The 24,164-nt window shown below is 40.8% G+C and overlaps 1 protein-coding gene across 8 annotated transcripts in view; it reads right to left on the bottom strand.

The window, feature by feature from the left end:
• tnrc6c1 (trinucleotide repeat containing adaptor 6C1) overlaps positions 1-24,164 on the bottom strand; it is a 104,219-nt gene that overhangs the window by 31,145 nt on the left and 48,910 nt on the right. For 6 of the 8 annotated variants that reach the window (XR_009816736.1, XR_009816735.1, XM_061974288.1 and 3 more), the window contains exon 4: positions 17,924-18,247. The exons of 1 other annotated variant lie outside the window; for it this stretch is intronic. Coding sequence is in view for 5 of the 7 variants with exons in the window: in XM_061974288.1 (XP_061830272.1) it covers positions 17,924-18,247 (324 nt within the window). In the remaining 2 variants the exon portion in view is untranslated. Of the gene's footprint in view, positions 1-1,193; positions 1,303-17,923; positions 18,248-24,164 lie in introns of those variants that run through there. One more of the 8 variants, XM_061974294.1, reaches the window with a different exon arrangement.

Raw genomic sequence — 24,164 nt, 5'->3', positions numbered from 1 at the left:
GATGAGCATGTGCCTAATAGAGCTGTCTTCAGGGTTGTGTTGACAAATGATCACACAAATGCATGGTGAAACAGGATCAATGACAAGCCACAAAGCTAACCTCTATCTACCAGACCAGCAAGGCAGTGAAGTCCAATCATCCATTCATTTTCTACCACTTGTCCCTCTCGGGATCGCAGGGGGGCTGGAGCCTATCCCAGCTACACTCGGTCGGAAGGCAGAGGGCACCCTGGGACAAGTCGCCAGCTCATCACAGGGCCAACAGTGACAGACAGACAACATTCACACTCACATTCACACACTAGGGCCTATTTAGTGTGGTCAATCTACCTCTCCCAAGGTGCATGTCTTTGGAGGTGTGAGAAAGCCGGACGGAACCCACATAGTCACAGGGATAACATGCAAACTCCATACAGAAATACCCCGAGCCCGGGAATCGAAATTCGGACCTTCTTAGTGTGAGTAACAGGAAATAAACCGACCGTGGTGCAGGCAGTGAAGTCATGACCTCCAATTGTCATGACGCAATTCTGTATCAACACATCTATCTGCGTGTACAACAGCATCTCAAAGTAATAACCTGGATTATTTTCTTGGAGTCCGCTTCCTGCAGTTGCAATGCTCATTTTGATACAAAATATACTTGTTTCTAGGTCATGTTCAATGCATTGATCAATCGCACATCAACTGTGACGACTGTTTACATGGCCCTTTCATAGGTTTAGTTTGCATGCAAAGACAAGCGTTCACAGCTACACGGAGGAAGCAATAACAGAGCATTGGCTTTAATTCTATCTTACTTTGACTGCTTGCAAACTTAAGTAGGGAGAGAGAGAGAGAAAGCAGCAGCGTATGAGTGAGGGGGAAAAGAGGGCACTGTGTTTCTGACACACACAGCACAGTCTTTCTGTAGCGTCACTCCACTGAGAGGAGCAGGACGGCCATTTTCTCAGTCCTGAATTTAAGCCAAAAAGGCTCCAAGCTCCCGTCTCTGCCTGCGCCGTGTAAAAGCATGCATATCCCAGACGCTACGACATACGCAAAGCTGAATTGCACGTCCTCAAATGTTCTGCTGTTGCAGATTTGTCTTGCTAAAAGTGCGTGCATGCAAGCCAAAAATACAAAATCAAAACAGTGGAGAAACGGAGGAAGGAAAAGGCGAGCGGGGGATCCGACGCGTTTCCATGAAATACCTGTGGAGAGGTGCCTCCCGACCATCCTGCAAAGAGCTAGGTTTTGTGCGACACAGCGACCATCCTTGTCTCAATATGTCTGCTTGGCTCACCAAGCTTCTGAGGCTCCTCTCTGAAATGCTGCCAAGAAGTTGCACAGCTCTTGCGAGGCATGAGACAACCCCCCTCTCCACCCCTCCCTCCCTCCTTCACCCCTTATGCTCCGTCCCTCCCACCGATACAGCTCTGGCTGGGTCTCGCCGCCTCAATCTATTGCACCCCCCCTAGCTTTATTTATATCATGCTCTATTCCTATCTCGACGACGGATACTCTCCCCTCAGTGGAAATGCAAGCCCCAAAGAAGGCAGGCTGGGGGAGGGGATGCGAGAGCTGAAGTAATGTGGAGCAGTATTGTTGGTAGGTGGCGGATGGAGGGCTAACAACTACGCACTTATGCACTCAAACGGAATGAGGCAAAACAAAACAAAGCAGGGCTCTTGGGTCTTTGAACCGTTCACTAAATGCCACTGAATATTTCGGCAAAGACCACTCCATGTGCAATGAGCACCCCTCCCACGTTAGAAAGCCTCTTAAGTAGCACTGGAGAGGGAGCGAGAGGAGTCACAAATGAATCCATCATGGTAACCAGAAAGTGCAGACTTCATAAGCAGGTAGGGTCAAGCTAACATGGATCTGGTCCCAGGACTGCTGAATCTTGACATCTAAAGTGTCAACAGAGGATGGCACGTTGTGAATTAACAGAAGCAATAAAAGGTGGGGTGGATGGGCATCAGATCCTTGGATGAAGGCTGGTATTGTTTACAAAGTGATACCAGTGCCGAAGCAACATAACAGAATACGTCAATGTTTGGGGAGGACAATGCTTTCACGGTGTAGCTTTTTCACACTATGCCTCATCACTGTTTTTCTTCATGGAGCTCTTAAAAGCAAGAAAGAGAACTGCAGCCCAAGTCCACAGAGGCAGTTTATGAGCACCAAATGTGAGAACAATATTTGATGTGTTAAAAAAAAAGGCTTCATCACACATCTTTAGAAATATCTAGGAGCTCTGCCAACTATCCATCAGTCGAATTGGCTAACCGAGCACAACTGTAGCTGAAATAACTACTGTATGCTAGCGTTTGACGTTTGCGTCCTTCTGTCCCACTCCATGTTGGACAGGAGCAGAGTTAAAGTACGTATAATCAAATGTTTACATACACTTGTAAAGAACATAATGTCATGGCTGTCTTGAGTTTCCAATCATTTCTACAACTCTTATTTTTTTGTGATAGAGTGATTAGAGCACATACTTGTTGGTCACAAAAAACATTCATGAAGTTTGGTTCTTTTATGAATTTATTATGGGTCTACTGAAAATGTGCCCAAATCTGCAGGGTCAAAAGTATACATACAGCAATGTTAATATTTGCTTACATGTCCCTTGGCAAGTTTCACTGCAAAAAGGCGCTTTTGGTAGCCATCCACAAGCTTCTGGCAAGCTTCTGGTTGAGTTTTTGACCACTCCTCTTGACAAAATTGGTGCAGTTCAGCTAAATGTGTTGGTTTTCTGACATGGACTTGTTTCTTCAGCATTGTCCACACGTCAGGACTTTGGGAAGGCCATTCTAAAACCTTAATTCTAGCTTGATTTAGCCATTCCTTTACCACTTTTGACGTGTGTTTGGGGTCATTGTCCTGTTGGAACACCCAACTGCGCCCACGACCCAACGTCCGGGCCGATGATTTTGGGTTGTCCTGAAGAATTTGGAGGTAATCCTCTTTTTTCATTGTCCCATTTACCGTATTTTTCGGAGTATAAGTCGCACCGGAGTATGAGTCGCAAATGCTAAAAATGCATAATAAAGAAGGAAAAAACATATACCGTATTTTCCGCACTATTAGCCGCACCTAAAAACCACAAATTTTCTCAAAAGCTGACAGTGCGCCTTTTAACCCGGTGCGCTTTATATATGGATAAATATTAAGATTCATTTTCATAAAGTTTCGATCTCGCAACTTCGGTAAACAGCCGCCATCTTTTTTCCCGGTAGAACAGGAAGCGCTTCTTCTTCTACGCAAGCAACCGCCAAGGTAAGCATCCGCCCCCATAGAACAGGAAGCGCTTCTTCTTCTACTGTAAGCAACCACCCGCTCGCGTAGAAGGAGAAAAAGCGCGCGGATATCACCGTACGTTTCATTTCCTTTGTGTGTTTACATCTGTAAAGACCACAAAATGGCTCCTACTAAGCGTCAGGGATCCGGTTCATGAAAAGACGCAATCTCTCCATCCACACACGGATTACTATTTCACAGCAACTGATATTCCTGTGAAACGCACCGTGGATACAACGGGAGCACGTACGGTGAATATTCGCACCACAGGGAATGAGAAGTCATCCTTCACTGTGGTTCTAGCTTGCCATGCTAATGAAACTTCCACCCATGGTGATATTCAAAAGGAAGACCTTGCCAAAAGAGACCTTTCCAGCCGGCGTCATCATAAAAAGCTAACTCGAAGGGATGGATGAAGAAAAGATGAGCGAGTGGTTAAGGTAAGTTTAAGTTTACGCGAAGAGGCCGGGTGGCTTTTTTCACGCAGGTCTGTCCATGTTGATATACGTATGTTTGTGATTGCACATTTGCGTACATTTTGGGAGTGAACAGAGTTGTTAGAACGCTGGTTTTTAATATATTATTAAAGTTTGACTGACCTATCTGACTGTTTTTTTGACATTCCTTTAGCGCAGTTAGATGCGGCTTACAACACCGGGCGGCTTATAGGTGGACAAAGTTTTGAAATATGCCGTTCATTGAAGGCGCGGCTTTTAACCCAGGGCGCCTTATGGTGCGGAAAATACGGTATAAATCGCACTAGAAACTATGAAAAAAACTCAGACTTATAGTCCGAAAAATACGGTACTCTCTGTAAAGCACCAGTTCCATTTGCAGCAAAACAGGCCCAGAGCATAATGCAACCACCACCATGCATAGGAATGGTGTTCCTGGGATTAAAGGCCTCACCTTCTCTCCTCCAAACATATTGCTGGGTATTGTGGCCAAACAGCTCAATTTGTGTTTCATCTGACCACAGAACTTTCCTCCAGAATGTCTTATCTTTCTCCATGTAATGTCAGATGAAACAAAAATGTAGCTGTTTTTTTACAAGTGTATGTAAACTTTTGATCGCAACTGTATGTAAAAAGTGGATAATGTGTACAATAGGGCTTATTGGAGACACAAACTGTTGGTGCCAGGAGTGAACAGACACAGCTTATTAGCATGAAATGCTAAAGATACACAAATCAGCGTGTTCCCAGTAGTAGTTACTCGCTTTAAAATGGTCTAAATTAGGGCTGGGGGATATATGGAATATACTCGATATATCCCGGGTTTGTCTCTGTGCGATATAGAAAATGACTATATCGTGATATTCGAGTATACGTTCTCACGCAGTTGCTTTTAGCTGCGGGCATTACACTACAGGCTTTTATCACTCTTTCTTGTCTCTCCTTCTCATAGAGACATAAAACAAGCGCACCTTCTTACATACGTCACATACTGTCGCAACTTCATACACCCTCGCGGAGCAGACCAGTAGCGACATGGTAAAGTTAGCTGTGATGCTAGCGGTGTGGTAACAAATGAAGGAATAATTAATTTCCAAGAAAAACACCAGGGAGTCCATCGTCTGGCGGTGGTTTGGCTTCAAGCGGGAAGATGTTTCACAAGTATGCGGCAAAAGCGTTGCTACAAAAAGTAGCAGCACTGCTAATATGTAGCATCATTTGAAAAGTCACCCGCTAGAGAATGAAGAGTGCTTACTCCGCATGTCAACATCTCCGTTCGGTGCCACACCCACAAAATGCCGAGGCAACCATTTCCAGATCAACACCGTATGAAACAAATAGTCAACAACAGAAGGAGATAACGTCCGCAGGAACCTACCACATAGCGAAGGACATACACTATTTGATTTCCTATTATGCAGCTCATTTTTATTCGACATTTATTAAAATATCTTGTGTGACATCATGCACAAAAGTGCACTTTATATGTTTTAAACTATTGTAGTGGCGTTCTGTACAAAAAGTGCACTTTAATTTAGTGTTGTTTTGATACGTCATCTTAGTGACATCATGCACAAAAATGCACTAATAGCTTGTTTTAAAATGTCTCTGATAATCTTGCACGTTGTTTTTTGGAATTTACATGAATGTTTGTGCCACTGCTTAATAACTGTTTAATAAATACACTTTTGGTCAATTGACTTAGTTGTGATTTCCCTCTCTGCATGAAAGTTTAAAATGAGAATATATTAATAAAGTATGAACAAGAATGTTTTAATGTAGACACATAGAATCATCATACTGCTGTGATTATATGCATCAAGTGTTCATTCAAGGCTAAGGCAAAATATCGAGATATATATCGTGTATCGTGACATGGCCTAAAAATATTGAGATATTAATAAAAGGCCCTAGTCTAAATTTTTGCATCAATACAAAAAAATAACAATGCTATCTTAAGACATAAAATAAATGAAAAACTGTAGAATATTGGACATTTACTACAGTGTATGTGGGCTTGTGGTCAAGACAGATCGATAGGAAAAGACAGCGATGGCAGAAAATGAAGTCAGAGAGATGCTTGTTGAGTGATGGAAGGAGGAAGTAATCTGGCAGGGTTGTGGTAGGGGGCCTCAGCTGGACTGATCCAGGCTTAATGAAGTCCTCTAGGGACAACAGAGACCGGATGGTTCAGGGCTGACAGTGCACGCTGCCAACCAGAAGAACAAGCCCTCTGACAAATACAAACACGCCCCTACAAAATGTGCTCGCTTGTCATCGTTGTAGTTTTCATCAAGTGTATGAGGAAATCCCCTAAAGTTCAAAAGAGACCTAACAATGGGGAGAGAAACGAGCATCTCCGTAAAAAGCTGCCATATAAAACTCTTATGAGAACACATCCCATTTAGCAGTATACTGGCGCAAGCATTAAGCATCATTTCTGAAATATGACTAATAGCTAAACAACTTAATTGATTGATTTTGAAAGGCTGCCAGTGGGACACAGCAGGGTTGCATTTTCCAAAGTTCACATGCATGTTGTCATGTTTTCCACTTAGCCCCTCCTCCTACCCTGAAAGGATAAACCAGGTCAAGGGCTTTCTCCAAACATGCCAGTCTTTAAATAGCTCGCTCTCACATGCCTCCTTGCCATGAAAGAGCCTTGGGATACCGCATGCATGCCAAAGGGAACGGCAACACAGGGAGAGCGCTAAAATAATGGGAAAAGCATTGCTGACAGACACACATGTAGTGCGGACTAATCCCAGCTGCCTCAGGCTAGCTGCATGCAGGCTGTGATGTTAGTAACAACGGAGGCGGAGGTGCATGAACGCTTATGGTGCAGAAAATGTGATAGAAGGAAATAAAACACTGGGGATTTGTGCTCAAAGGAGAGTTGATGTTTAATCAAATCACAAGAGCTCTAAAAGGGAATCCCTAACACACTTTTAATGCATCATCAGCTGAGCACATCGAGTCTATCCCGCGCACAGGCTTCCCATTTTTGTTATTATTCCCTTTTAACGAGCAAGCGGGCCAATACTGTGTACTGGCTTGTGCAGGCCGGCCAAGATAATCAGCCTTACTTTTCAAAAGAGCCAGCATGTGACTGCACAATGAGTTATGGGCCATGGTGAGGGTAGATGAGGCCAAAGAGGAGAGAATGAATTTAACAGACTAGGGGTGTATACCCACAACCTGCATTTTTTTGGTAACGGTTCGTAAGGAGGATCTTTAAAGGGGAACATTATCACCAGACCTATGTAAGCGTCAATATATACCTTGATGTTGCAGAAAAAAGTCCATATATTTTTTTAACCGATTTCCGAACTCTAAATGGGTGAATTTTGGCGAATAAATGCCTTTCTAATATTCGCTCTCGGAGCGATGACGTCACAACGTGGCGTCACATCGGTAAGCAATCCGCCATTTTCTCAAACACAGAGTCAAATCAGCTCTGTTATTTTCCCTTTTTTCGACTGTTTTCCGTACCTTGGAGACATCATGCCTCGTCGGTGTGTTGTCGGAGGGTGTAACAACACGAACAGGGACGGATTCAAGTTGCACCAGTGGCCCAAAGATGCGAAAGTGGCAAGAAATTGGACGTTTGTTCCGCACACTTTACCGATGAAAGCTATGCTACGACAGAGATGGCAAGAATGTGTGGATATCCTGCGACACTCAAAGCAGATGCATTTCCAACGATAAAGTCAAAGAAATCTGCCGCCAGACCCCCATTGAATCTGCCGGAGTGTGTGAGCAATTCAGGGACAAAGGACCTCGCTAGCACGGCAAGCAATGGCGGCAGTTTGTTCCCGCAGACGAGCGAGCTAAACCCCCTATCGACCCTAGCTTCCCTGGCCTGCTGACATCAACTCCAAAACTGGACAGATCAGCTTTCAGGAAAAGAGCGCGGATGAGGGTATGTCTACAGAATATATTAATTGATGAAAATTGGGCTGTCTGCACTCTCAAAGTGCATGTTGTTGCCAAATGTATTTCATATGCTGTAAACCTAGTTCATAGTTGTTAGTTTCCTTTAATGCCAAACAAACACATACCAATCGTTGGTTAGAAGGCGATCGCCGAATTCGTCCTCGCTTTCTCCCGTGTCGCTGGCTGTCGTGTCGGTTTCGCTTGCATACGGTTCAAACCGATATGGCTCAATAGCTTCAGTTTCTTCTTCAATTTCGTTTTCGCTACCTGCCTCCACACTACAACCATCCGTTTCAATACATTCGTAATCTGTTGAATCGCTTAAGCCGCTGAAATCCGAGTCTGAATCCGAGCTAATGTCGCTATAGCTTGCAGTTCTTTCCGCCATGTTTGTTTGTGTTGGCTTCTCTATGTGACGTCACAGGAAAATGGACGGGTGTTTATAACGATGGTTAAAATCAGGCACTTTGAAGCTTTTTTTTAGGGATATTGCGTGATGGGTAAAATTTTGAAAAAATCTTCGAAAAATATAATAAGGCACTGGGAACTGATTTTTAATGGTTTTAACCATTCTGAAATTGTGATAATGTTCCCCTTTAAGATTGTGGACAAAATACGTGGCTATAGGTATTTTTTTTTATCCAGATAACCATCGTAGTTATGACACCACCGCCCACAGCAGGTAATGACGTAATGCCTCGAGTTGAGCGCTAAATGTTTAAAGATGTAGGCTCACTTCCCAAAAAGACTGATAACTCAGCTCAATACAATATTTGTCTGCAACTATCTTAGGTCCAAGGGGGGAAACACCATTAACTTAATGAAACACTTGCAACATACTCATGGAATAAAGCTGAACAACAGTGGCATGGTTGACTGCGGCTGACGTGAACTCTGCGTTCTCTTTAGTGAAACCTGCCAGCCAAATCTCCGACTTCGACAACAAGAAGTCATGGTGAGTAGTATTAGGTTTGTGGTGATTAACTCGGCCAATAGAAGTTACTGTTATTGTTCTGCTCCCGCTTATGTCACTTCTTGCTGGCTTAGCAAACAGAAATCCAGATGTCAATAAAGACTCCAGTTGAGGTCCTTCTTAAGAGTTTTTACTCAAAGCACTGTAAAACTAACTTAAGTGATTTAAAATAAACTTCTCTTTGACATTGAAACATTAAAAAGAAATGCATTGAAACAAATGCGCTAGCTTGATGAATTTCCATAAACAGTATGGTGTCCAAACTATGGCCCTTGAGCCAAGTGCATTGATTGAGACTTTTATTAGTAGATTGCACATTACAGTACATATTCCGTACAATTGACCACTAAATGGTAACACCCGAATAAGTTTGTCAACTTGTTCAAGTTGGGGTTCACGTTAATCAATTCATTCAGCCCGCCAGAGTCTTCAGTGCGGCCTAGAGACATGACAAGTTTAACAAGAAGAAGGTTGGCCCCAACGTGTTCATGCTTAACTATGGTCACCTGCAAATTGGATCGGACAGAGTCGTGTATAAAGAAAGTATGGCCAATTAAACTACATACTGCTACCAAGGATGTGTGTGGCTGTGCCCAGATGCAATTGCAATAGTTTCGACAGTTTTTCTGACGAAATAAACCAAAATAATACAAATAAACCAAAATAATATGACTATATATACAGTACAGGCCAAACGTTTGGACACACCTTCTCCTCATTGAATGCGTTTTCTTTATTTTTATGACTATTTACATTGTAGATTGTCACTGAAGGCATCAAAACTATGAATAAACACATGTGGAGTTACGTACTTAACCAAAAAAAGGTGAAAGAACTGAAAACATGTTTTATATTCTAGTTTCTTCAAAATAGCCACCCTCTGCTCTGATTACTGCTTTGCACACTCTTGGCATTCTCTCGATGAGCTTCAAGCACACCTGTGAAGTGAAAACCATTTCAGGTGAATACCTCTTGAAGCTCATTGAGAGGATGCCTAGAGTGCGCAAATAAGCGACATCAGTGTGTAAAGGATATCACCACATGGGCTCAGGAACACTTCAGAAAACCACTGTCAGTAACTACAGTTGGTCGCTACATCTGTAAGTGCAAGTTAAAACTCTACTATGTAAAGCGAAAGCCATTTATCAACAACACCCTTCGCTGAGACCGAGCTCATCTAAGATGGACTGATGCAAAGTGGAAAAGTGGTCTGATGAGTCCACATTTCAAATTGTATTTGGCAACTGTGGAAGTCGTGTCCTCCGTACCAAAACGGAAAATAACCATCCGGATTGTTATAGGCGCAAAGTCCAAAAGCCAGCATCTGTGATGGTATGGGGGTGTATTAGTGCCCAAGGCATGGGTTACTTACACATTTGTGAAGGCACCATTAATGCTGAAAGGTACATACAGGTTTTGGAGCAACATATGTTGCCATCCAAGCAACGTTATCATGGACGCCCCTGCTTATTTCAGCAAGACAATGCCAAGCCACGTGTTACAACAGTGTGGCTTCATAGTAAGAGAGTGCAGGTACTAGACTGGCCTGCCTGTAGTGCAGACCTGTCTCCCATTGAAAATGTGTGGCGCATTATGAAGCCTAAAATACCACAACGGAGACCCCGGACTGTTGAACAACTTAAGCTGTACATCAAGCAAGAATGGGAAATAATTCCACCTAAGAAGCTTCAAAATGTGTCTCCTCAGTTCCCAAACGTTTACTGAGTGTTGTTAAAAGGAAAGACCATGTAACACAGTGGTAAAAGGCCCCTTTGCCAACTTTTTTTGCAATGTGTTGCTGCCATTAAATTCAAATTTAATGATTATTCGCGAAAAAAAATTAAGTTTCACAGTTCCAACATTAAATATCTTTTCTTTGCAGTCTATTCAATTGAATATACGTTGTAATTGATTTGTAAATCATTGTAATCTGTTTATATTTACGAATTACACAACGTGCCAACTTCACTGGTTTTGTAAATAAACAACCTCTGATACTCTACAAGGAAACACCGTCCAATTGCTTGTGGAGAATCTGGCCAAATAAAATAAAATGCGTAACACGCGAGGCCTGTGTTGCATTCTGGGACACATCACTGCAAAAAAAACAGAATGTGCATGAAAGATGAGGAGGACAACAAAGAACTGGATTTTGGTTCAGCAGAATAAACACTTCCAGATCTTTGGTAGCACAGATTTTTCTCCTCTTGATGAAAATAGCACATCATTTAATGCTCAATTATTCCATTGAAAGCTGCAGCAAAAGAATGGGAACTCCACTAGTAGAGATACACAGCAAGACATACACAAATTAGTGGTTGCGCCTCCTCTACGTGTCCTCATACAACCGGTCACTTCTGACAACACGGAGAGTGAAAGGAGAAACGGAGGCGGGCCGAAGAGGGGAGGAGAGAGGCAGTAGCTTTTACCGTAAGCCATGAGTCACTCCAGCCCACAGCACTGGACCTATGCCATGCTCGCTCCCTCCAACGGTCTTTCTTTTCCTTCGCCTTTCTAGTGATGCCAAGCCCGGCCCCACTGAGGTGCATGGCCAACTAGCTCGCTCCGTATTCCTTCTCCTCCCCCGCAAAACAAAGTAAAATAGTCAGCAAAGTGTAGGAGGAGGACAGTGAAAAGGAGGAGGGAATAGCAAGATGTGGGATGGACGTCTCTTTGCCATGGAGGTAAAGCTGTTTTCTCTTTTAAAGAGATGGTACTTCAGAGCCGACAGAAAATAACTGAGAATGTGCTTCACCGGGTGACGCCGGAAGGAAAAACCCACACAAGGTTATGCCAGCTGTGTTTACACACCATTTTCTTCCTCTGGATTCCTTGATTCTTATTTAGAATTCCCACCCAGACAGAGTGAAAATAAACAGCAGTCGGACACACACAGGTGACTAAACATGCACACTAGTCAGCACATCAAGTCTCAAAGCTGAAACACTGTTAATGGATGTTTTTTTAACTTGATATAGACTCTTTGTCAATAAATTCCTGTCAAGCTCAGGTCATGGGCACAATGGATATATGGACAGAAGTATTGGAACAGGGTACTAAGTGTCTTCTTTATGACAATAGCTTTTTCTGGAAAGTCTTTCTGTGGTTTTGAACCTTTATGGATCCTATTTACACCAAAAGCAGATAATAATCCGTCATTGATGTTCATTTTTGATCAATAGACAATTAAACTTTAGCAACTAAACACATACTTACATACCTATGCTTGAGAAGGAACAGGATGAAGAAAATCTTATATTTCCTGCCCTCTTCAACATAATAAGTACCGTATTTTTCGGACTATAAGTCGCAGTTTTTTTCCAGTGCGATTTATATATGTTTTTTTCCTTCTTTAATATGCATTTTCGGCAGAAGCGACTTATACTCCGGCATACTTGCCAACCCTCCCGAATTTTCCGGGAGACTCCCGAAATTCAGCGCCTCTCCCGAAAACCTCCCGGGACAAATATTCTCCCGAAAATATCCCGATTTTCAGCCGGAGCTGGAGGCCACGCCCCCTCCAGCTCCATGCGGACCTGAGTGAGGACAGCCTTTTTCCATGATGGGAGGACAACTGGGTGACAAGAAATAAATCATCCAGACTAGCGATAAATTGTATTATTATGTTTATCTTTCCTACAAATAAATATATTTATTAAATTAAAAAAATAAATAAATAAATAAATTTTTACTATATTTTGCTAAAAACATCAAAATTAATTGTATTTTTATTTGTATTGTTTTCTGACTCCTTATTACATCCAGGCATTAGAATTATACATTAAAATAAACATATTTGAAATAATTAATTTTAAATTATTATGATAATTCATTTAAAATGACCATATTTAATTATTAAAATAATTGCTTGTTTATCAACAACTTTAGCATTTTATTCATTACATTTTGAAGCTCTCAGAAGCCAAGTTATGTTATATTCCTTAATATTTATTTATGCAAGTTTGAAGTATCAATTATCTAAACACAGTTTTGTTTGCATATTTTCAGGATGTATATGTATATACACATTTCGGGAGGTGGGGGGTGGGGACGTGGTTAAGAGGGGAGGAGTATATTGACAGCTAGAATTCACCAAGTCAAGTATTTCATACATATATATATATATATATATATATATATATATATATATATATATATATATATACATACAGTATTTATATATATATATATATATATATATATATATATATATATATATACATACAGTATTTATATATATATATATATATATATATATATATATATATATATATATATATATATATATGTATGAAATACTTGACTTGGTGAATTCTAGCTGTCAATATACTCCTCCCCTCTTAACCACGCCCTGCCCCACCCCCGACCACGTCCCCACCCCCCACCTCCCGAAATCGGAGGTCTCAAGGTTGGCAAGTTTGTACTCCGGTGTGACTTATACTACGAAAAATACGGTAGTCTTACTTAATGGCATACTTGCCAACCCTCCCGATTTTCCCGGGAGACTCCCGAATTTCAGTGCCCCTCCCGCAAATCTACCGGGGCAACCATTCTCCCGAATTTCTCCCGATTTCCACCCGGACAACAATATTGTGGGCGTGCCTTAAAGGCACTGCCTTTAGCGTCCTCTACGCTTTTCCTCCATACAAACAGCGTGCCGGCCCGGTCACATAATATGTGCGGCTTTTACACACGCATTAGTGAATGCAAGGCATACTTGATCAACAGCCATACAGGTCACACTGAGGGTGGCCGTATAAACAACTTTAACACTGTTACAAATATGCGCCACACTGTGAACCCACACCAAACAAGAATGACAAACACATTTCGGGAGAACATCCGCACCGTAACACAACATAAACACAACAGAACAAATACCCAGAACCCCTTGCAGCACTAACTCTTCCAGGACGCTACAATATACACCCCCCCCAACCCCGCCCACCTCAACCCCCCCAATCTCCCGAATTCGGAGGTCTCAAGGTTGGCAAGTATGCTTAATGGTTAGCCCAGATTCACAAGCATACAAACCAAACAAACACATCCAAATATAATGAAAACAAACAAAAAACACACAGAAAAAAACAAGTGCAAAACTTCATGAAGTACAAACCGAACAAAAAAAGTAATATACACCTCACGGGATGATACAAAACAAATACAAAACCAGACAAAAAACAAGTAAAATAATAAATATAAAGCAAAATGTAGATACTTACGGCTGTCCATATGATCTTATTGTTCTGTCTTTATATATATTTTTTCAATTGGAATATATTTCTACAATCTTTTATCTCATTGTAAAGAGAATTCCATAGTTTAACCCCCACAACCGATATACACATTTGTTTTAAAGTTGTCCTTGAATACTGATGTTTGAAATGACCTTTTCTTCTATGCTCTTCGTTCTCAGAAGTGACGACAAACATTTTGTTGTAAATTTGCTGGTAATGTTTTACTTTTAGCCTTAAACATAACACATAATGTCTGTAACTTTACTCGCTCCTCTAGTTTCAATAAACCAGAATTAATAAATAATATGTTAGTGTGTTCTAGATCAGTGGTACTCAACCTTTTTCCAGTGATGTACCCCATGTGAACATTTTTTTAATTCAAGTATCCCCTAATCAGAGCAAAGCATTTTTGGTTGAAAAAAAGAGATAAAGAAGTAAAATTAGTTTCTGATTTATTAAATTGTATAACAGTGCAAAATATTGCTCATTTGTAGTGGTCTTTCATGAACTATTTGGAAAAAAAGATATAAAAATAACTAAAAACGTGTTGAAAAATAAACAAGTGATTCAATTATAAATATGTCCACAAAAAATCTAGCTGTCAACACTGAATATTGCATTGTAATGAATGGAACAGCCTACTTGATTTGATGTTCAGTTTATGAACTTAAATTCATATTTTCCTGAAGTATTATTCAATAAATATATTTATAAAGGATTTTTGAATTGTTGCTATTTTTACAATATTTAAAAAAAATCTCACGTACCCCTTGGCATACCTTCAAGTACCCCCAGGGGTACGCGTACCCCCATTTGAGAACCACTGTTCTAGATAATCTGCTTTATGAATAATCCTTATAGCTCTTTTCTGTAGTTGATACAATGCCTATATGCTACTCTTATATGTGTTCCCCCCACACTTCCACACAGTGGCTGATATATGGCAATATATATACATATATACATATACATATATACATATATATATATATATATACATATATATATATATATATATATACATATATATATATATATACACACACATATATATATACACATATATATATATATACATATACATATATATATATATATACATATATATATACATATATACATACATATATACACATACATATATATATACATACATATATACACACACATATATATATATATATATATATATATATATATATATATATATATATATATATATATATATATACACACATATATATATATACACATATATATATATACATATATATATATATATATATATATATACATATATATATACATATATACATACATATATACACATACATATATATATACATATACATACATATATACACACACATATATATATATATATATATATATATATATATATATATATATATATATATATATATATATATATATATATATATATATATATATATATACACATATATATCCCAAATTAGTTAGTAAGATAAACATTATAATTATAAGGGGGAAATAATGGGTATAGACCAGGGCTATTCAACTGGCAGCCCGGGAACATTAGAGCGCCCCTGTTGAAGAAAAATAAATTGGTCCGGTGTAAACTTGTAAAAATTGACATTTTAACCTCATAATGCCCAGCGTCGACTGCAATGGACACTTGTATTCTTCCAAACCATTTTTTCCTGAAATGTGTAATTTTGATAAAAGAAAACAAACATCCACTACAGAGAATGCTGGTTCTCAGAATAAAAATAATGATTTATTGATTAAATTGATTATAAAAAAGCATCAATTTGTAATTTATTGCTTTGATAATGCATTTAATAAGTAAAATACGCGGACATAGTATTGCTCCAGCGCATATGAGAGCAGTGAGCCTAGAGAGACTAGCGGAGTGCCAATAAAAAGAGATGGCTCAGAAAAACAATGACAAAGTGTAAAGGGAGCAAAGGTCCCAGAGAAGATGACAGAAAAGTTTTGTGATCATTCAAAAGTGAAAAAGACAGACACTGTGGTGAAATGTTTGCATTTTAAAACAGAGCTCGCATTTCACTATATCACTACGTCAATGATACAACATTACCAGAAAGCATCCTGTATATTTAAGAGCAGCAAACAAGGTTGTTAGAATATCATAACAAATATTCACCTACATTTACACATTTGCCATGAACTTCATTAGTATAAAGTAGCAGAAGAGTGGAAAAATAGGTTGACTTTATATCATACTTGCCAACCTTGAGACCTCCGATTTCGGGAGGTGGGGGGTGGGGGGCATGGTGTGGTTAAGAGGGGAGGAGTATATTTACAGCTAGAATTCACCAACTCGAGTATTTCATATATATATATATATATATATATATATGTATGAAATACTTGACTTTCAGTGAATTCTAGCTATATATATATTTATTTATTTTATTATATATATAAATAAAATAAATACTTGAATTTCAGTGTTCATTCATTTACAGATATACACACACATAACACTCATCTACTCATTGTTGTACTTGAAAGTACAATGCAATACAATTCCGGGGCAATGGCACCTATCAAATACACAGTAATGAAAACACAGTTGTTCTACTAACTGTACTGTGTGTTATGAGAGTAGAGTATGTGTGTGTGTGGCCCTTTAACAGGTGACAGCATGTGAGGTGAGTGACGTCAGTGAGTGTGTGGGCGAGAGAAGAGAGGGAGCGTAGCGTAGTTGGTTTTGTGTTGGATTGGCTGTGTGCAAGCAATCAATAAAGCAAGATTTGCAACTAATCGCTGGACTCATCATTCACCCTAAAGTCGTCCGCTGTGGAGACCCACTGCCGGGTAAGGTGAAGGGTGTTGCCCCGAGTATACATTGGCCCTGGAGAAGTGTCTCCCCTGCGCTCTTCGACTACGGTCTCTTCTTCTGCTTCGTCTCCTTGTGTGCGCACACTGGACTCAGGTCCGCATGGAGCTGGAGGGGGCGTGGCCTCCAGCTCCGGCTGAATTCCGGGAGAAAATTTCTTCCGGGAGGTTTTCGGGAGAGGCGCTGAATTTTGGGAGTCTCCCGGAAAATCCGGGAGGGTTGGCAAGTATGCTTTATATGTTTAATTGTGTTTCATTCTATTCATTAATTGTATACCATTGCTCCCATGAATTGATTTACGTGGACCCCGAAAAACTTATTCGGGTGTTACCATTTAGTGGTCAATTGTACGGAATATGTACTGTACTGTGCAATCTACTAATAAAAGTTTCAATCAATCAATCAATCAATACAAAAGTATGTGAATCAATCAATCAATCAATCAATGTTTATCTATACAGCCCTAAATCACAAGTGTCTCAAAGGGCTGCACAAGCCACAACGACATCCTCGGTTCATTTTGAATATTCCGCTCCGAATATATTCAGCAATTTCTGTAGATTGTACACCACTGGAGTAACGTTTCTGCACTCTGACCATGGTATTAGATCAGTCATACTGGAAATACGCAAACATTGGAAAGAGATGTGCTGGTTATCATATACAATCCTTATGTAAAACAAGAAACACTCGGTAGGTTGTGAGTTCAAACCCCTGCCGAGTCATACCAAAGACTATAAAAATGGGACCCATTACCTCCCTGCTTGGCACTCAGCATCAAGGGTTGGAATTGGGGGTTAAATCACCAAAAATTATTCCCGGGCGTGGCCACCGCTGCTGCCCGCTGCTCCCCTCACCTCCCAAGGGGTGATCAAGGGTGATTGGTCAAATGCAGAGAATAACTCCGCCACACCTAGTGAGTGTGTGACAATCATTGGTACTTTAATACAGTATATGCACACTATTCAACACAAATCTGCAATTTCAATGCTATAAAGTGTGTTGTATTCGATTACCCGATTAATCGAACAAATTAATCCATTACCAAAATAATTGATAGCTGCTGCTCGACCTGCAAAGCTTTTTTGGAAATGTGGCCTCTAGAAAAAAATGGTTGAATAGCCCTGGTCTAGACAATGACTTTTCAAACAATGACATTGAACACAACATGATTTTTAAGTCTGACCTGTAGGCAGGTTGGTTGAACAGGGGTCACAATGTATGGCAGCTGCTGCTGCTGCGGGCTCAGCAGCAACAAGAGGCAGGGTGCCGGGAGGTAGTGGCTGACCCCTCTTCAGCAGCTGCTTGTGCTCCTGCTGGCGGAAGCGCGGGGGCACCTCTCTGCTGGCCGGGTGGCGCGGCTGGAGGAGAGTCTGTGGGGCGGTTTGAAGTTGGCCTCCGCAGAGGCCACGCTTGCCATCGCCACTGCTTGGGGGTACCGGCGGCGGGGTGACGGTGGGATCAGCAGGGGGTACAGGAGGGACGGGGTCGAGCTTGACAAAGTCTGGCACTGTGGGAGCAAGAATGTACTTTTTAAATAATGTTTTAGCAGATATATATTTTTGTAAAGCCTGTTAATGAGCAACAAACGTGTCAAAAAACAATATATTTTTAAGAGAAAAAAGCCGCTTTAGAAGTTCATGGCGAAAAAAACATATCCCTCATGGACTTGATATTGTCTTTGACATCACTTTACAGAAGACAGCGTTGTTAAAAAAAAGGAAGAAAGACAAAAACAGGCTTCACCACACATCTTAAAACAAACCTTGGACCTCTGCCAACTACCGTATTTTCCGGACTATAAGGCGCACTTAAAATCCTTTTTTTCCCTCAAAACTCGACAGTGCTCCTAATAACTTCTAATGTACGGTTATGGTATTTGTCATGTCTGTGTGATCATGTTTTGTTTCATTCATGTTCGGTTTTGTTTTTGGACCTTTTGTTTTGTTTTGTCACCATAGCAACCCATTAGTCTTCACCTGTCACGTCACGCACCTGTTTCACGTTTTGAGTCACGCACCTGTTTTCGTTAATCATGTCTGTAGTATTTAAGTTCATTGTTTTCAGTTTGTCTTTCTGGCAAAATCCCGCATTCTTACCCCTGTCACACTCTGTCTACCTCTGCGCACTTCATGCCATGTCCACGTAAGTTTTTTCTATTAATGCCACAGTTAGTGTTTTTGTTTAATTGTTCACAGTTTTTTGCCCACTTGCAAGTCTTTTGTTTCATTAGTCAAGTTTGTACATCCGCCTTGAGCGCGCTTTTTGTTCCTTTGAGTGTTATTATTAAATATGTATTTACCTTCACGCCATGACCAGTCCAGCTTTACTTGCATCTCGGGAAAACAAACACACCATAGTCCACGTCGTGACAGTATTTTATTTTTTTTTGTCATAAAGAAATACAATCATGTGTGCTTACGTACTGTATCCCTGCAGACTGTATTGATCTATATTGATATATAATGTATATATTGTGTTATTTTATGTTGATTTAATAAAAAATAAAAAATAAATTATTTTTATTTCTTGTTCGGCCCGGTACCAATCGGTCCACGGCCCGGTGGTTGGGGACCACTGCTTTAAGACATTGTTAAAAACACTGCTCAGTTTGTGTGTGAGAGAGTGTGTTGATGCTCTGCTGCTACATCTTTTGAAACATGTTGTATTGAGTAACTGGAAATATGTGACGTATCATATTGTAACTGTATGTTTGAAATAAACTCCCATCACATGGACAAAGTTCTGTGGTCAGATGACACAAAAATGTAGCTGTTTGGCCACAATACCCAGCAATATGTTTAGAAGAGAAAAGGTGAGGCCTTTAATCCCAGGAACACTATGCCTACCGTCAAGCATGGTGGTGGTAGTATTATGCTCTGGGCCTGTTTTGCTGCCAATGGAACTGGTGCTTTACAGAGAGTAAATGGGACAATGAAAAAGGAGGATTACCTCCAAATTCTTCAGGACAACCTAAAATCATCAGCCCGGAGGTTGGGTCTTGGGCACAGTTGGGTGTTCCAACAGGACAATGACCCCGAACATATGTCAAAAGTGGTAAAGGAATGGCTAAATCAGGCTAGAATTAGGGTTTTAGAATGGCCTTCCCAAAGTCCTGACTTAAACGTGTGGACAATGCTGAAGAAACAAGTCCATGCCAGAAAACCAACAAATTTAGCTGAACTGCACCAATTTTGTCAAGCGGAGTGGTCAAAAATTCAAGCAGAAGCTTGTGGATGGCTACCAAAAGCGCCTTATTGCAGTGAAACTTGCCAAGGGACATGTAAGCAAATATTAACATTGCTGTATGTATACTTTTGACCCAGCAGATTTTCAGTAGACCCATAATAAATTCATAAAAGAATCAAACTTCATGAATGTTTTTTTTGTGACCAACAAGTATGTGCTCTAATCACTCTATCACAAAAAATAAGAGTTGCAGAAATTATTGGAAACTCAAGATAGAGCCATGACATTTTGTTCTTTACAAGTGTATGTCAACTTTTGACCACAACTGTATGTATATATATATATATATATATATATATATATATATATATATTTAATGTGGACTCTCAGAATGAATGCAGGGTATTTATGCATGGTTGGGAAACGCCACACTTTTTCAGAAAATGTGTGTTGAACTCCAAAATGTACAACTTTTTTATTGAGCGACTAAGAAGGTGCCACTGCAGTGAAGTGTGAAATCCATCAGAGTGTGAAAATCCAAGGTCGAGAGGTCACCCCGAGGTCAAAGAGAATTATCCGCTCTCAAGCGAGGGTCAGGTGCATTGTGGGTATAGGGCACGGTAGGATAGTCGCATCAGAACGTACCATTACATAATAAAGATGCTGGGGATTGAACATGTAAACAGGACGCAAATAAATGTGCTTATAGCCTTCGCATACTCTTGGTAGTGATTAAATAAACGGTGAAAGAAAAATAAACACTTTTTGAAACGAGCTTGCTGCCATTGGCTGAGCTCTCAAGTGCACACAGTGAATCAATGAATACTTCGCTCACACACACACACACACACACACACACACACACACACACACACACACACACACACACACACACACACAAAGTCTTATGTAACACTGAGGCCCACACTGAGGGGAAACCAGGTTGCTGTCGTGGAGCCTATACAGTCCCTCTCTTGTTTAACAGTAGAACATGTTTGCTCACATACGCCATCTTGTGGTTTTCGCCGCCATTGCATTTTTGTCGTGTACATTTGCGCCACCCTCCCCTGCAGGTGGGTGGCTACAACCTCTGCCGGATGCGGTTTCACCTGCATCGGTCTGCTCACAGAATCAGAGGCAGAATCATCTGCTCCTCGTCCTCTTGGTAATATTTGTTCCTCATCCCAGACACCCTCCCCATGACCCCCGTCTGTTTCGGTACTTTGACCTCTATTATTGGAGTAGCACGGGAGCCGAGACACGCCACTGACTAAGAGGTGATTCCTTGTGAAAAAAAAATAAAAATCTGCGGTGGTTACACCACATTGTTTAATATTAACAGTTATGGCGGTGGGGACTCTGGATGTGTGACGTTGATTCTTCTGGAAGCATTGGGGGAAGGGATGAAGGGGGAGGACTGCTCTGTCAGCCAATCTGAGAGGAGAAATAAAAAAAAAAAACGAGGAGAGAGAAGCAAGGGAACAGATATGTGTGTATGTGTCTGCGCTTGAGGACTACACTCCCTTGCAAATGCCACCGTGAGCTCCAGTCTCACTGCTGTAAACCAGCTTAGGTCCACAATCCTCTTACAATTAGATCACTACTTGCCTCTACAGTGCGCCGTGCTGCTGTACACTCTTGTTGCAGCGCGACCAAACAACGGCGCCAAAGTAAATACAGTAAACACAAACTGAATGCTAAAAGAAAATCCCTGCAGCGAGTTGAGCTTTATCATCAAGCTTTGTAGCAGGAGAGCGAAAAGAGACTCTCTCAGACAGGAAATGTGCAAAAAAACACACTGTCCTCGGCTGCGCGGGCGCACAGGAGAATTCCCACCTCATCAAAAATGCACATCAAAGATTGGCCTGAGGGGCAACGATGTGTATTTTCCACTTTAAAAGGGAATCTGAATATTTCTGATTGAAAAGATGATAGCGTGCACGGCTGGGTGTACGTCTGGGGAGATATCACAAAGCTGAAAATGGGTGGAGGAGTGGGCAGAGCGTTTATGGCGCTCCCTCTTGGGTGGAAGCAGACAAAATGCATCCACAAATCCATCTGTGAGTTTTAGCGGGTGGAGGTGCAAATATAACACGGAACCATGACTCACGGGGGGAGCGACACGACAACAATTATGTCTGTGTAATAATAATGAGGTCACTTAGGAGTGTTGTGATGCTGAGCCCTGGCTGGTTGTACAGTTATCTCATATTATCTCAATATCTCACATTAGTGACTCACATTACAGCAAGCATTTCAAAGAACTACAGTTGTACTGGTACAGTAGTAAGTGTACAGGTCGCATAGCAGTGTAGCTTTACTATCCACAACAAATGAGTCCACACAATTAGTGTGTAAATAGCTGGTGATAACACAAGTGAGTAGGGCTGCAGCTATCGATTGTTTTGCTAATTCAGTGATCTATCGATTAGTCTGTTCGATTAAAGGGGAACTAGGGCTGGGCGATATATCGCGGGTTTGTCTTTGTGCGATATAGAAAATGACTATATCGTGATATTCGAGTATACGTTCTCACTAGGGGTGTAACGGTACGTGAATTTGTATTGAACCGTTTCGGTACGGGGCTTCCGGTTCGGTTCGGAGGTGTACCGAACGAGTTTCCACACGAACATATGAAGTAGCCGCCTAAGCTAAAGTCTTAACAAGCTGCTCTGCTTTCTGCCTCTATCTCCTACACAGCACCCAGCATTGTCCCACCCACACAACCATCTGATTGGTTACAAACAGAGCGTTAACAGCCAATAAGCAGTGCGTATTCAGAGCGGTGACAGCCAATCAGCAGTGCGTCTTCAGAGCGCATGGAGTCAGTGCTTCTGCGGTGGGGTTAGCAGATAGGTGTTTAGCAGGTGAGCATCAGGCAGCGGACTCTCCCAAAATTAAAATAAACACCTCCCAGTCAACTACTAGTAACATCACTATGAGACCGTTGACCTTCTACAAACAAACTGCAGCTCAGCTCTCTCGCAGTCCTGCCATGGGGTGAAGGCTAATTAGCTTTTTGAATGGCAGGGTCTCTGCTATCACATGTAGATAAAAATATAACATTTACATAATATAAATCAACTACATGCTTCCCAAATGCTGTAATAAATTAAGCATGATGAGTTGACTTGAAACTGTTTAATGTTGCACTTTTTATATGTAGAAGAGAAGTTTTGTCATTTTATTTAATTTGAGCAACAATTTGAGGCAGTTTAATATTGATTAACGTGGGCAGAATTATTATAGTGTTCCCAATGTTAAAAGGATAAATACATTGTTTACAAATTTGGTAAATAAATAACCAAAAAATTTATATTTTCTTGTTTTCTTACTGTACCGAAAATGAACCGAACCGTGACCTCCAAACCGAGGTACGTACCGAACCGAAATTTTTGTGTACCGTTACACCCCTAGTTCTCACGCAGTGTCTTTTAGCTGCGGGCATTACACTACAGGCTCTTCTCCCTCTTTGTTGTTTCTCCTTCTCACAGAGACATAAAACAAGCGCACCTTCTTACATACGTCACATACGTATACGCCCTCGTGGAGCACAGAAGTAGCGGCATGGGTAATGTTAGCTGTGGTGCGAGTGGTAATACGAGAGAAAGAAGGTGCGAATCTGGTAACAAATGAAGGAAGAATTAATTCCCAAGAAAAACAGCAGGGGGTTCATCGTCTGGCGGTGGTTTGGCTTCAAGTGGGAATATGTCGAACAGACAACCGTAATATGTCAAGTGTGGGGCAAAAGCGTTGCTACAAAAAGTAGCATTACTAATATGTAGCATCATTTGAAAAGTCACCTGCTAGAGAATGAAGAGTGCTTACTCCGCAAGTCAACATCTCCGTTCGGTGCCACACCAACAAAATGCAGAGGCAACCATTTCCAGATCAACACCGTATGAAAAAAATAGTCAGCAACAGAAGGAGATGAGGTCCACAGGACCCTACCACATAGTGAAGGACATACACTATTTGATTTCCTAATATGCAGCTCATTTTTATTTGACCGTTATTGAAATATCTTGTGTGACATCATGCACAAAAGTGCACTTTATTTGTTTTAAACTACTGTAGTGGCGTTCTGTACAATATGTGCACTTTAATTTAGTGTTGTTTTGATATGTCATCTTAGTGACATCATGCACAAAAGTGCACTAATAGTTTGTTTTAAAATGTCTCTGACAATCTTGCACTTTCTGTTTTGAAATGACATGAATGTTTGTGTCACTGCTTAA

Source organism: Nerophis lumbriciformis, linkage group LG22, assembly GCF_033978685.3.
Source record: "Nerophis lumbriciformis linkage group LG22, RoL_Nlum_v2.1, whole genome shotgun sequence".
Taxonomy (NCBI): domain Eukaryota; kingdom Metazoa; phylum Chordata; class Actinopteri; order Syngnathiformes; family Syngnathidae; genus Nerophis; species Nerophis lumbriciformis.
This window is presented reverse-complemented; position numbering and strand designations above follow the sequence as displayed.